Source organism: Engraulis encrasicolus, chromosome 2 (genome assembly GCF_034702125.1).
Source record: "Engraulis encrasicolus isolate BLACKSEA-1 chromosome 2, IST_EnEncr_1.0, whole genome shotgun sequence".
Lineage (NCBI taxonomy): Eukaryota > Metazoa > Chordata > Actinopteri > Clupeiformes > Engraulidae > Engraulis > Engraulis encrasicolus.
In genome coordinates, this window is record NC_085858.1 from 52153690 (window position 1) to 52168518 (window position 14829).

At 44.8% G+C, this 14829-nt stretch overlaps 1 protein-coding gene across 6 annotated transcripts in view; it reads right to left on the reverse strand.

Annotated features, from left to right (window-relative positions):
* The window catches only part of tnnt1 (troponin T type 1 (skeletal, slow)), a 34614-nt gene extending 22690 nt beyond the window's left edge, over positions 1 to 11924 (reverse strand). The window contains exons 1-8 of one of the 6 annotated variants that reach the window (XM_063190892.1): positions 9427 to 9541; positions 7446 to 7479; positions 7325 to 7341; positions 4788 to 4835; positions 4201 to 4230; positions 2601 to 2621; positions 1122 to 1142; positions 73 to 93 (exon numbers count right to left, since the gene is read on the reverse strand). In XM_063190892.1, the coding sequence (XP_063046962.1) occupies positions 73 to 93; positions 1122 to 1142; positions 2601 to 2621; positions 4201 to 4230; positions 4788 to 4835; positions 7325 to 7341; positions 7446 to 7471 (184 nt within the window). In that variant the 5' untranslated portion in view covers positions 7472 to 7479; positions 9427 to 9541. Of the gene's footprint in view, positions 1 to 72; positions 94 to 1121; positions 1143 to 2600; positions 2622 to 4200; positions 4231 to 4787; positions 4836 to 7324; positions 7342 to 7445; positions 7480 to 9426; positions 9542 to 11842 lie in introns of those variants that run through there. The other 5 variants (XM_063190846.1, XM_063190855.1, XM_063190863.1 and 2 more) reach the window with 5 other exon arrangements.
* Between the last annotated feature and the right edge of the window lie 2905 nt (positions 11925 to 14829).

The window sequence follows — 14829 nt, forward strand, 5'->3', positions numbered from 1 at the left end:
CAGCACTCTATGGTCTGGTGATGGTGTAAAGGTGCCACAAGGGGCTACAGGCAGACAGGTCCAAAGCCTCACCTTCCTCCTGAGTCCCCTGATCTACAGGCCCATGAGCATGACAGAGCAGAGCAGAGCAGAGCAGAGCATGGGCACAGGAAGCAGAGCCCAGCACGCATGGATGGATGGATGGATGGAGAGGAGAGACAACATGGTCATGTAGCAAGAGCACTACACAAGGCCCTTTGCACGCCACAGAGAGCCTACATTTCCCATCATGCACTACTTCTGCTGGTAGCACAACTACTATAACATTCCACTACATATGCAAACTGGGAAATGTTGTTTTTTTCTGACAAAGACTAAAATTGTAATGTAATGGGCATGATACGTAATGCAAATGTAATGTATGTATTGTATATATGACAATACTGCATGTACAATATACAGAGGCTATGTATACAGTGAGTCATGCTTTCGATAACACAGACAAAATGCCTTAAGACAAACAAAAATGCTTTAAACCACACAGATGACGTGAAACAAAACACATTATTGACAGAAATGTAATGCCTAGTAGCACTGTGAAAATATGCATGCAAACATCCAAGAAAACATTCCAGAGCTGATTCCTAAAAGTACACGGTTCCTATACTTGGCCAATGCATTCTGTTCTAGTGATGACATGTCAACAGCTAGCTTTTAGCATTGTGCTTCTGGATCTCTACTGCATGGTCTATTTTATACTAATCACACTTATCGCATTATCATTAAAATGAAATGACATTTAAACAGTCAGCAAATCACTGAAACTTGGGGAATAACAGCTGTGTTAAATGATGAAAACGCATGCAGTGCAATGCAAGAGAGAAGACTGTCAAGAATAGAGAGAGAGAATAAGAAAGAAAGAAAGAAAGGAAGAAAGAAAGAAAGAAAGAAAGAAAGAAAGAAAGAAAGAAAGAAAGAAAGAAAGAAAAAAAAGAAAGAAAAAAGAAAGAAAACAGGGACAAAGAAAATGGGGAGAAAGGAAAGAAAGAGGAACAAGCAAGACAAGTGCCCAGCACTCTATGGTCTGGTGATGGTGTAAAGGTGCCACAAGGGGCTACAGGCAGACAGGTCCAAAGCCTCACCTTCCTCCTGAGTCCCCTGATCTACAGGCCCATGAGCATGACAGAGCAGAGCAGAGCAGAGCAGAGCAGAGCATGGGCACAGGAAGCAGAGCCCAGCACGGATGGATTGATGGATGGAGAGGAGAGACAACATGGTCATGTAGCAAGAGCACTACACAAGGCCCTTTGCACGCCACAGAGAGCCTACATTTCCCATCATGCACTACTTCTGCTGGTAGCACTACTACTATAACATTCCACTACATATGCAAACTGGGAAATGTTGTTTTTTTCTGACAAAGAGTAAAATTGTAATGCAATGGGCATGATACATAATGCAAATGTAATGCATGTATTGAGTACACATACTGTATGTAGACTATATATGACAATACTGCATGTACAGTATACAGTAGAGATGTACAGGATCCAAGATCCGGTTGCGGATCCGGCAGGATAATAGAGTTGGCAGGATCTTAAGCAGTGGATCCGGTATCCGGCAGTTACCTAAAAATCAGGATCTGGGGCATCTCTACTTTCTACGTAGCCTAGGCTTTTCAGTCAGTCTTTCATAACCCCAATCGCTGCGTGGAGTGAAAGCCCTTTGGAAGCGGCCGTTGAAGGCAGTGTGGCAGTAATCCAATGAGTCTTAAAAATAGTTTGCGCCAACGGAATAAAAAGGACCCACATGTGCGAGTTGGCCATGTGTTTCAAGCCCTTTCGTAGGATCCGGTATCCGGTTCCGGATCCGGCAGGATCTTAAACAGTGGATCCGGTATCCGACAGGATCCTAAAAATCAGGATCCGGTGCATCTCTAGTATACAGAGGCTATGCATACAATGAGTCATGCTTTCGATATCACAGACAAAAATGCCTTTCTACAAGACAGACAAAAATGCTTTAAACCACACAGATGACATGAAACAAAACACACTATTGTCAGAAATGTAATGCCTAGTAGCACTGTGTCTTTTTTGTATGGCAGACAGCAAGTGAAAATACGCATGCAAACATCCAAGAAAACATTCCAGAGCTGATTCCTAAAAGTACATGGACCCTGTACATGTCCAATGCATCCTGTTCTAGTGATGACATGTCAACAGCTGGCTTTTAGCATTTTGCTTCTGGATCTCTACTGCATGGTCTATTTTATACTAATCACACTTATCGCATTATCATTAAAATGAAATGACATTTAAACAGTCAGCAAATCACTGAAACTTGGGGAATAACAGCTGTGTTAAATGATGAAAATGCATGCAGTGCAATGCAAGAGAGAAGACTGTCAAGATTAGAAAGAAAGAAGAAAGAAAGAAAGAAAGAAAGAAAGAAAGAAAGAAAGAAAGAAAGAAAAAAAAAAAGAAAGAAAACAGGGACAAAGAAAACGGGGAAAAAGGAAAGAAAGAGGAACAAGCAAGACAAGTGCCCAGCACTCTATGGTCTGGTCATGGTGTAAAGGTGCCACAAGGGGCTGCAGGCAGACAGGTCCAAAGCCTCACCTTCCTCCTGAGTCCCCTGATCTACAGGCCCATGAGCATGACAGAGCAGAGCAGAGCAGAGCAGAGCACAGCAGAGCATGGGCACAGGAAGCAGAGCCCAGCACGCATGGATGGATGGATGGATGGAGAGGAGAGACAACATGGTCATGTAGCAAGAGCACTACACAAGGCCCTTTGCACGCCACAGAGAGCCTACATTTCCCATCATGCACAGGCAAGTGACATTATGGCTCATTCTTTTGAAACTCAGCTGTCGGTAGACCTGAGGTTGTTCTCCCGACAACCGTTGTAAATGCATTATATTGCAACCACTGGGGACAATACAAATGTCTGAAAACACTAATGTTAAACAAACTCGGAGTACACCGAAGTGCTCCAAGTTTGCGTTTCAGAACCTCGAATAGAGTACCCATTCTTTTGCACTTACCCGAGGCGGAGGTCTGGGTTTCCAACAACCGAGTTTCAAAAGAATGCACCATTACTACTTCTATGACTAAGATAACATTCCATTAATACAGGAGCAAACTGGGAAATGTTGTTTTCACTAACAAAGTCTGAGATGTAATGCAATGGGTATGATGTCTGATTTGTAATGCATACTGTATGTCTGCATACTTGGAAATACTAAATGTACTGTATGCAGACACTAAGCTTAAAGCATTACGCATGCTCTCCATAACACAGACAGATGCTTTCAATAACATAGACGAAGATGCTTTTCACCACACAAACAAAATGGCTTGAACAACACTTTAACATACTTGTCCAGTGTTTTGGCATGGCGTAGAAGCAGAGTCATGCACAACCAAGAAAGCGTTCCAGACTTGGTCTGTTTGCTTTGCCAGTGCATTCTATTCCAGCCCTGGCACTCATTACCTGGCGATTACCATTTGGTATCCGGATCTCTACCATCTATCTGATATTTTTGTGACAAGTAGCCTATTAACGCAGACACACTTTTAATTACTCCACAACAGATGACTTTGAAATACAGTTTCTAAGTGGCTTGCAAACGTTGGTTCCGCTGTAATGAGGAAGGACATGAGGGAGAGCCTATTACACTTCCTCAGGGGCGGTTCTAACCATTTTGAGGCCCTAGGCGAAATATAAACATGAGGCCCTCAAAAGTCATTCTACACACGTCACCAATTGGCATGGAAGGAGCAAGGGTGCTATTTTAGTGTTTTGTCTTTGTTTTGTATGCATCTTCGATTACTTTACATAAGTGACAAATTATGATCAGGCCTATTTTTTGGTGTGTTTATCACGACTGGTGTGATAGCTGGGGGGCCCTATGGAGGGCAGAATAGGTCGGGGCCCTAGGCAATTGCCTAGGTTTGCCTAATGTAAAGTCCGCCTCTGCACTTCCTGTATCTGCATTCATTGTGTGCAACGGCAACATTAATTACCCTGTCAGTCAGTCCCCGTCCAAGTCAAGCAGGTATTTACTGCCAGGATTAAGAGTGACTATTAAGTCTTCAGTGGCCAGCTGGTCCGGGTTCATGGAATGTAAATTTGTCCCCATAAAGAGACGCGCAGGATATGTCTGACATGTTATTTGTGGAGTACCCAGAGAGCATTGCCAACACAACAACAGTACCTTGATAGTCTGTGTACTCTTGCTGCTCGCCTGGTTGGCATGTCCACCACATGATGAAACGGGGATGAGGGGATATGGAGAAGAAGAAGAGGGATGGAACAGAAAGCATTGAACACAGATGTCAGACAGCGCTGAAACACGGCGGTGAGAATGACAGTGTCATGGGTGTCATATACTACGGAAGGTGGAACTCAAACTAGTTCCTGATGTCAAACTAGGTCCTCGTGGGTTTTCCTGTCGCTCGTGGCCTCTTGCCTCTGTGTCGTCCTCACCTCCAGGCAGAAAACAATAAGTTTTCCTACTGCCAACCTAGGCAGAGGAACTTTAGGGTTTGTTTGTTTGTTTGTTTGATTTATTTATTTGTATTTGGTGGTGGGGGGGGGGGGTGTAACATCCTGGTTGCAATTGAGATGATGACCTTTGAATGGACCATTGAAGCTTTTGCGAGATATTGAACAGAGCTTTGATCCTCACTGACATGGAGCCTCACGTCACAAAGCCACAAGCAACAGGAAAGGATGGGTGGAGCTAGTTTGATACTAGTGTGATACCCATGGTGTCAGAATTATTGTTATGACGACTCTCACCTTCATCTTCTTCCTGCTGCTCTGGCTCCTCCTCTGCCTCTGGTTCCTCTGGGGTGTGTGTGTGTGTGTGTGTGTGTGTGTGTGTGTGTGTGTGTGTGTGTGTGTGTGTGTGTGTGTGTGTGTGTGTGTGTGTGTGTGTGTGTGTGTGTGTGTGTTTGTGTGTGTGTGTGTGTGTGTGTGTGTGTGTGTGTGTGTGTGAGAGAGAGAGAGAGAGAGAGAGAGAGAGAGAGAGAAAGTGAGAGAGAAAGTGAGAGAGAAAGCGAGCGAGAGAGAGAGGAGGGGGGATTTGAAAGGATGTGGGTGGAAAAAAAGAGAAAGATAAGATAAAAATGATCAATAAGCTGTATTGTAAGCATCTGGACAGCTTTTGGAGTGCGACAAGGTTTCCCCTTTTATTCGAAAGGCTTGGTCAGGTCTGTCCTGATAACAGAACCAGGAACTATACTATGGAAAAAAAACAAAAGCGGTGATTTGAGTTATGTAGGCCAACCCTTAGCATGCAGAGGCTTTCATTAAGAACAAGGCAGCAAAACGCTAATGAGCACAAAAAAGATAACACTAACAACGGATATGCAAACAGCACATAAAGAGGGGGGAAGGCCTATGTACTGCATCATGATGATCTGAAATCTAAAAGGTTCAAAAATCAAAACATATCAGTATACTTCAAAGCTGTCGATAAGAAGAGACTATTTTAACCCAATGACAACACTCCAAGACACCACCCTCAAATGCATCACCATCTATAGCCTATCACATTCTAATCTGATTTTCTGGAGCAAGGCGGAAATATATTTAGCTGGCACAGAGTCAAGTTAATCCTATTCTGCATTAAAATATCATCCCATGGGGCCCTGCCGTGACCAACCGGTAGGGCCCTTGCCTGCCATGCAAGGCTGACCCGGGTTCGATTCCCGGCCCGGGTCCTTTGCCGACCCCTCCCCATCTCTCTTCCAATTCGCATCCTGTCTACCTTTCACACTGTCCTATTAAATAAAGTCGAAAAAGACAAAAAAATCTTTAAGATATCCCAGGACGTTTAACTGTTCCTCAGAATCAAAGCAGCTGTTAGCCTCTTCCAAAACCACAATGAGTATCAGTCAAATACCTCTACGTCCTTGTCATACAGTACAGCAAAGATTCTAAATATGATAGCCAAGATAAAGAGTTCTATGTGTCACCGATGCAACAAAGTGGGATCAATTCCAATTCGGCACGGTTGATGACATGATAGATGACCTGATCGATGACGATACCCTATTCATTCTGAAATGCCCTAGTCTCCTAAAGGGGTGTGGCAGTGTAGAACCTTAAGTCATACTGAATCAGGAATAAACTCCCTATGAACGGCCTCTTGCTTAAAAACTGTCTCTGCATGCAGTCTGTAACATGGGTGAGTCAGTCATGACACCTCCTGATGAAGGGCATGGTCTACAGCTCATGATGAGGGACGTGGTCTACTACAGTTCACAGCTCCACGTCCACAGATGGTTCTCCATCACCAATGCCAGAACTCAAGAAGCCTTTGGAATGAGGTGAAACACCTTCAATAATTGAATTAAATCTGTAAGAAAAACTTAGCTCATTTTGTCTAACATGAACTGGATGAATGATGAAAGAATAGGTGAATGGATGAATGAGATTAGTTAATGGACGGAGTTGTTTAGCAAGTCTGTAAGATATAGCCTACATATATGTACAGCCGAAATGTTAGGTTTTTCTGATTTTAATATGGATAGGTATGTGTTTTAGTAAAACAAAGATTGTTATTTCATTCTATAAACTACAGACTACATTTCCTGAATTTCGATAGAAAAGAATGTCATTTAGAGCATTGATTCGCAGAAAGTAACAAAGAATCAGAATAACACACAAGATGCAATGTTTCCAGACCTCAAAAAAGGCAGAGAAAGCAAGATATTAACTTGATAGAACATAATAGTAATGTATTAACTTGGGAGGAATTTAGTCATCAATATTTGGTGGAATAAGCCTGATTTTTAGTCTCAGCTTTCATGTATTTTGGTATGCTTTCTTTTAGTCTCTCAATTTTTGTCTGTGGCTTTATCTACATACACAGTAGACCCCTTTACTGTTTGTACACGGCATGTCTTCTCTATTCAAGGTCTGCACTGTCTGTTTGTGTCTGTGTGTGTTTGAGCCAACAATGCATGCACAGTCAGTGAAGACGTAACTGCCAAAGGGGTCTATACACAGGAGGCAAGTGGGCGACAGAGACTGAGTGGTGAATAAACCATTTGTTCAACAGTTCTGGCCCATGGCGATGAGCTCAGGGCCTAATAATAACCGAGTGGCAAATATCCCCTAGGCCCCCCGAGGGAGGCAACAGTGCCAGCAGTTATCCAATCAGCTTCATAGCTGCGCGGTAAGGGGGCGGGATGAGGGCACCAATTACACATCTCAGGGGCCTATCCGAGTCACAAAGGGAGGAAAAGCAGCCAATCACACGCCACCAATCGAAAAAGTCGCACTCTCCCTCCCTCGTCGCGTATCTGAGAAGAGATGGCATACTGTACCTTCTGCCTGCTCCTCCCTGTGATGAAAAGACAAGAAGAACACAAGAAAAAGAGGAGTGTGAAGCCGGCTTTGAATCTCTGCTGATTAATACTATTTGGCCTGTAGGGAGCCGATACTCACTCGTATTCTTCCTCTACGTCAGACATGGCTGGTTCTGTATGTGCAAAAGAGGAAGACAAAGGAAAAAGCTGTAAAGATGTATATACACACACACGTGCAAAAACACACATAGAGACACAGAGACACAGAGAAACAGATACACAAATGCACACAGACACAGACACAGACAATCAAAATAAGTTTCAAAATTTCTGATAATTCTTTGCCTCTCCGTGCTGGACCCACATGATATCAAGTTGAGGAAGACAGGACAAATGTATTCACTGCTGACATGGGTTTGGAGGACGCTCTGCAAAATAATTCTTGCTTTCCACCGACACTGAGATGTGTTTTAAAGAAAAAACCTATGTGGGCCTGCCTTCAGATGTTTCGTGACTGGAACCACAATGGAAGCAAAGAACGTGTCGGGTTAACAGCTAGTCTGTGACGGCCGCGAGTAGGACATAAATTGTGCTCTTGTTGTGCCTCGTGCTTGGCTCCCGTCCAGCAGGATGAAGGGAGCGTGAACAGGCGAGTATGCCGAGACTGTGGCGACAGAGTGAAATACAGCTTCGCTTACTCTCTGCAGTGTCCCCTCTTCCCTTTCACACTCAATATCAATACCAACTGCCTCTCCCAAAACACACACACACACACGCTCACATGCACACACACACACAAATGCACCAGTGCACTCGTGTACGTGTACACACATGCGTGCGCACGCACACGCACGCACGCACACGCACGCACGCAGTATATGCATGCACACACACGCGCACACACATGAACACACACATACTTTTCAACAACTGTGTCTTGATTTCTCTGCGTCTCTATTTACCCACAAGACAAAACAAAACACGTAGCTAGCTGGACAAACAACAAACAACAGAGGAGGTTTTAGACCTAGTCTTAACACCAGACAATAACACCACCACTCCTGCCAGTTACAACCTACCCCCGACCCCCACTACCCAGCTGAAATATAAGAAAAAACTCCCATCATACCATCCCTGTCATCTGCTACAATTTATAGTACGCACATAGGACTCATGCAGGGAATTCATCATGTATATAGCTGTCATTACTTCTCTGCCCCCCCCCCCCCCCACCACCACCACCACCACAACAACCCACCCCCACACAAGCACACTCTCAGAGAAACCAAGCCACACACACAAAGGGGCTGGCCATCCAGTGATCACTCAACTGCTTTGTCTGCAGCCCATCCATCAGCTGCCACAGCGGGTGTCTCTAACAAGATGCCTGGATAGAGTATGTCATCTCACACGGTAAATGAGAGAGAGAGAGAGAGAGAGAGAGAGAGAGAGAGAGAGAGAGAGAGAGAGAGAGAGAGAGAGAGAGAGAGAGGTGGGTACAGGATGGGCATGGAGAGCCTGCGGGCACAGCAAGAGATGACTGATCTGCTTGGCTCAGTTGGCTCATGTGGGTTAAGACTTAATACAAGCACCCTTTGCCTACACCTGTTTGTGTAACCGAATGACAAATAGTCTCAGCAAAAAGATAGTGTTTTAAACGACCAATATGCAAGACTCAAATCAGGGCATTGTGTAGCCTGTAGGGCTGTAACGATACACTCAACTCACGATTTGGTTTGTGCCACATGACCTATGGTTCGATACACCCAACAATTTCACATTTGCCAACATTATAAACTTGAATAAAAACTATGATAGTTTATAGGGAGAATAGGTTTTAAGAGGCAACTAATATAAAATATAATAATAAAATATAATAATGATGATGCTTGGAAGCACTATCACTTCATATCATGTGGTTGTTTTCTGGACTGATGGGTATCAAAAACGTTAAAAGGGCGTATCACGATACTGCTTCCTTGTATCACGATACAGTATCTGTGACTCTGTGTATCACGATTTCTCAGTTCGATACAATATTTTTTTACAGCCCTAGTGGCCTGTAGCCACAACAGACGCCATTTTTTGGAAGCTGGGTACAGATTCAGTTTCACCTCTACCTTGACAACTTGATGATTGATGATTGAGAATGAGGCTGCTGTTTGGCTCGTTAATGAGAAGGTCGAACAGTTGGGAGATGAGAGATACCTGTGACTGCAGGAGGGGGAGGGAGGGTTGCTAGGGGAACAGAACGGAGTGGCCCATCAGATAGGGTTGCCAACCATCCCTAAAAAATATGGGATCATCCAGTTTTTATGAATTAAAGTATGGGTTCCATATTGAGTTGAAACTGGACAATGGAGGTTAAAAAGTGTTGAAATGCAGGAAAGTACATCTAAGAAATACAAAATTCTCCCAGACCGGGACCTCGCCATAATGAAGTTGACAGTTGGCAACCCTACCATCAGAGGACTGAAGCGATTTGGAGATAATGGGACCCACGTGAACGTGGTCTGCGTAAGGTTGAAAAACGAATGAGGGGGTTTAAGGAAGCCGGGTTGTGTTACCAGGAACAATCACGAGGAGGCATTAGCCGGTGGAATTCTGGGACGGATAATTTTAGTCAAGGACGCTGGAGTGGAGGGGGAGATTAGGAGAGGCACACGGACTCATTATCGCAGTGAAGCTGCATCGTATTAATAGTTCCGGGTTGAGTTGCCCAGGTCCGTCCAGCTCACGGCAGGGAGAAGCATTTGGGAGATGCCAGAAGTGGTAAAGCATGGTTGACTGTAAGGTTTTAAGTGAAAAGAGAAGTCCGCGACACTGCTTGTCTATTTATTATTTAATCGAGCAACGTTTCGACCTTCAGGTCTTCATCAGGCAAAGTGCCACTTTGCCTGATGAAGACCTGAAGGTCGAAACGTTGCTCGATTAAATAATAAATAGACAAGCAGTGTCGCGGACTTCTCTTTTCACTTGGATTTACTCTCATTGTCCTGCACCTGGCCCATCGGGTGGGATGTGCACACATCTACTTCTCTGACTGTAAGGTTTTGACAGCAGGGAGGGGATTGTTGAGGGGAGGTGGGGGTTATGGCTGGCTGCAAAGTGTTGAATGGTTGTACAGTACAGTAGTGGCATAGGAGGGGAGAGTCTGAAGCGTTTGGGGATTGGTGTGGGTGGCTGTGGCGATGATAGGCGGTGATGGGCGGTGATGAGCGGCGAGGAGCGTTTTAAAGTGGAAGGGGCCATGCTAGGAGGGATGGTTATGAGAGGAGAGGTGGGGGTTAAGGTCAAGGTGGCAGGGGTGTGCGGCACGAGCAGGAGGGGAGAGTCCTGAAGTGTTTGGGGTTTGGTGATGGTGGTTGTGGTGGTGATGTCTTAAGGCCATGCTAAGAGGTTGATCATGAGAAGGGAGATGAGGGGGTTAAGGTCATGGTCAAGGTGGTTAGGGGTGCGTGATGTGAGGAATAGGGGAGGAGATGGGATTAACCCTTTAGCGCAGAGCCTATGTTATAACCTTACTGTCACCAAAATTGTAATGGCCATGTTACTTAAGGCTCTCAGTACTGTCATAGCAATGTTGTTATGATGTAATTGAGTATTATCAGCAAATAGTGAATCGGCCCGCCGGCGACCTCATCTGCAGTAAGAGGCTACAGCTACAGGATTTTGACAGGGAGAGGAGGGGGGGGGGGGGCAGGAGTGGGGATGAGAGGGGATGGGAAGTGGGGGGATGAAGGGCTGTAAAGGCGTTTGACGGCAGGGGGCTGAAAGATCCAACTTTGTCTCGGCGCGAGAACAATAGCACGGCACGGTTGATCTCTCTCTGGAACTGCCCACTCCCCTTCCACACCCATCAGCAGCTCCCTCCTCCTGCACCTGTTCTCTACTCTCAACCCACTCAGCCCTCCTCCACCACTGGCCTAGCCAGCTAGCTCCGCTCACATGACTGCAGTGGAACATGCAGCCGCAAGGGAAAAAAAGGTAGATAGATAGATAGATATATCCATCTACAAGGGACAAAAAGTCAGGAGGCGACAGTGCATCAATTGTTCCGTTTTTCAAACACAAGCCCACTCATACCGACACAGGCAGATTGACAAGTTAAGACAGACAAAACAGGCGACATTAAGAATGGACCATTTCCCGGAATTAACGCTACGCTGTTATCGCAGCATCTTTTGCTCAAGGGCGAGGTGGAAAGGCAGCCTTCCGTGGCTGTAATAATGGAATAACCTGAAATCTGTGAGGAGAGAAGTGATTTGGCTGTCCACCAAAATTGATCTATAGTTATCTATGGATGAATCTATCTATCTATCAATCTATCTACCTACCTCTTTATCTCGTACCTACCTTTCTATCAATCTATTCTATCGATCTATCTATCTAGACATCGAGCATCAATAATGGTCTATATGTGTGAACAATCTAACGAGGCAAGCCACACATTCCCTGACTTCCTTTTCTTGGTGTGGTGGTGGTGGAAGTATCGCGTGAGGCGTCAAGTCAAGTGTCAAGTGTTTGGCGTCTTACCTCGGCTGAGGTGATCTCTTGGATGTAGAAGACGGCAAGGCACACACCCACCGGGGACTCCCTAGAAATGGCTATTGTTAAGAGACAATGGGGGTTATATATAGGGAGGGGAGGGTGGGCATTTATGTATTTGTGTGTGTGTGGGGGGGTATTTGTGTGTGTGTGTGTGTGTGTGTGTGTGTGTGTGTGTATATGCATGGAGGTATGAGTGTGTCCATGTGTGTACATGGCTGATATTTGGTGTGTGTGTGTGTGTGTGTGTGTGTGTGTGTGTGTGTGTGTGTGTGTGTGTGCGTGTGCGTGCGAGTGTGTGTGCCTGCGTGTGTGCGAGCCTGCATGTGTCTGCGTGGGGTGGAGGGTGGAGGAGACAGCAGCCGCTGGTGGATTAGCGGTGAACTCCAGGACAGAAAGATGACCCCGCCGGGGGATTATGGCACACCGGCGCTGACCTCACGACACAATCAGCGAGATAAAAAAAGAAGGAGAGTGAATCTGAGGGATGAGGACAAAGGGGCTGCTCTGGAAACAAGGGATGGTCAGCCAAAAATAGGCGGTGCCATTTTTTTCATAATCATTACTCTCTCCCAGTCCCCACCCCCCATCTCCCCTCAGCAACTGCAGTTTGATGTGTGCTCACCAAATGGTCCGATTGGGCCAGAATCTCTCAGCTTGATACCTCAACATGGGTCCAAGCACACCATATGAAAAATAAAGAGATGGTTTCTGTTTTTAATGTTTTGACGTTCTTTGATTCTAATTACTTAGTTCTTTATTTTGTGCTTTCTTTATTCTCACTTTTATCCTTTCCCCTTTTTCTCATTGTGATGGCTTTATTTCATTTGAAGATGGGCCTAAGGAGGAGTTGAACTTCCTGACTGAACTCATACGTGCAGATCTGAATGTGCGGCACGCCTAACTGATGGCCAGCCAGCAGGCTTTCCTTTCAAGATGTTTACTTTGACACACTGCCACCAGGGCCGGATTAATGCACAGGCTAGATGTGGCTGCAGCCTAGGGCCCCCCCACCTGCCAGGGGGCCCCTGATACCAGTATGCCAAAAGTGAAAAATTGCAGAATTTTGACAAGATTCAATATTGAAAAATGCATCTGTTGTGTTTAGTACAGTTGGAAGGCAAGGTGTCTTAAATTCCTAGCTTGTATTCATGACACTGTGTATGTGCATTTATTACAAAATGTGCCTTTTGGGGGCCCCCGCAGCAACCTGTAGCCTAGGGGCCCCAGGCCATCCTAATCCGGCCCTGACTGCCACCATTGTAAGTCCCAGTCCCACTACCTTCCCTAACCCTTAGTCCATTTAAAGGATAACTTCAGCCAATTTCAATATGCTGTTGTATTGCTCACGCTGCCCTTGACTTGTCAGTACCCCGTGAAGCTGCATTTTTTGACTCAGCCCTTTCCCATATCTGAGCTATTCTAATGGGGGCAGATTTTTTTTACATTAAACATTTTCTTAACATAAGCCTTCTCCAAATATTATTCCAAAAAGTATCGCTGTTTGCTAGTTGTCTACTGATGTTGCACCTTTTGTATGTTATTGGGAATAAAACAATCAATATGTTTTTTTGAAATGTAAAAAACACCTGCCCCCATTATAATGACCAGGATCTCGGAAAAGGCTGAGGAAAAAAATTATGTTCAGGTACTGACAAGTCCAGGGGTCCGTTTCTCGATTACTGTCGTTGCTAACCGTCTTAAGACCGTCTTAAGCCATTTCCTTGGATTTAGTGGTGAGCGTCGCTGTCAAGATGCAGTTGAGTCGCTCGTACGAAGGACTTTGCTAACGACGGTAGCAAAGACGCTTTCGAGGAATGAACCCCTGGGAAGTGTGAGCATTACAACTGCATGTCGAAATTGGCAGAGGTTACCCTTTAAAACCCCTTAGCGCAGAGCCTATGTTATAACCTTACTGTCACCAAAATTGTAATGGCTATGTCTTAATCTTTTACTTAAGGCTCTCGGTACTGTCATACCAATGTTATGATGTAATTGAGTATATTCAGCAAATAGTGAATAGCCCGCCGGCGACCCCATCTCCAGTAAGAGGCTACGGCTGATGCTGCGTATACACTGCATTGACATAGGTACCTGGAGCAACATAAATGCTGCATTCAGGCTCAAGATTTGAATCTTTATTTAAAAATGTGGGTATGGTAGAGCTGAATGAACACATTCTAATGCAAGATGAGGGTCTTTGCTTTTAAATGCTTTCTTCCAGTTTTTGGAGGCTGAGATATTTAGGTTTTTATAGGCTGGGGGCACCTTTTCCCAAAAAGGGCTTTTAGGCATTCAGCAGGCTATTTGTGCAGGTGCCTTGGGCTTAAATGGGTTAATATTGAAGTTCTTTGAGTTTCTAAAAACAAACACATTACAATTCATGACTTCCACCAAAGAGGTCATCCTGTATACCGCTGCTCATGTACTGCATGTTTGCTAGTTTGTTTCTTACAGTAGTTGGCAAGACACAGACGACCCCTACCCCTGAGGTGCATCCTCGAACCCCCCAACCCTTGGGTTTGTATATAGGTGTCATCTTGACCATTTGAGGCCTTCAAAAGTCAATCTCTTCTTCATATAACAAAATAGTAGCACACATTTGATGCAAGTCTGTCCACCCATTCAAAAGTTTCATATGAAATGTTATTTTAACGTGTCTAGGACGCATGTTGGACTACCTTTTCTTGTTTGCACTATACAAAAATAAAACTGCTTTGCAACGCCAACCAAAGCCATTTCTACATACAGTACACGTATGTTGTGCAGTATGATGGTTAGTCATCGAAGATAGTCAGAGTTTGCTTTAATGCTTCAGGTATAGTACAGCTTACCAGTTCTTCAAAGAAAGTATTAATCTGACTGACACTTCAAAAATGCCCAAACATCAAGAGGTTAGTCTGCCTTAGTCTGTTAACATACCACTGACTCAATAACCGCAAGCCTCTCATAAAACAATTGTCGTTTCACCGCCC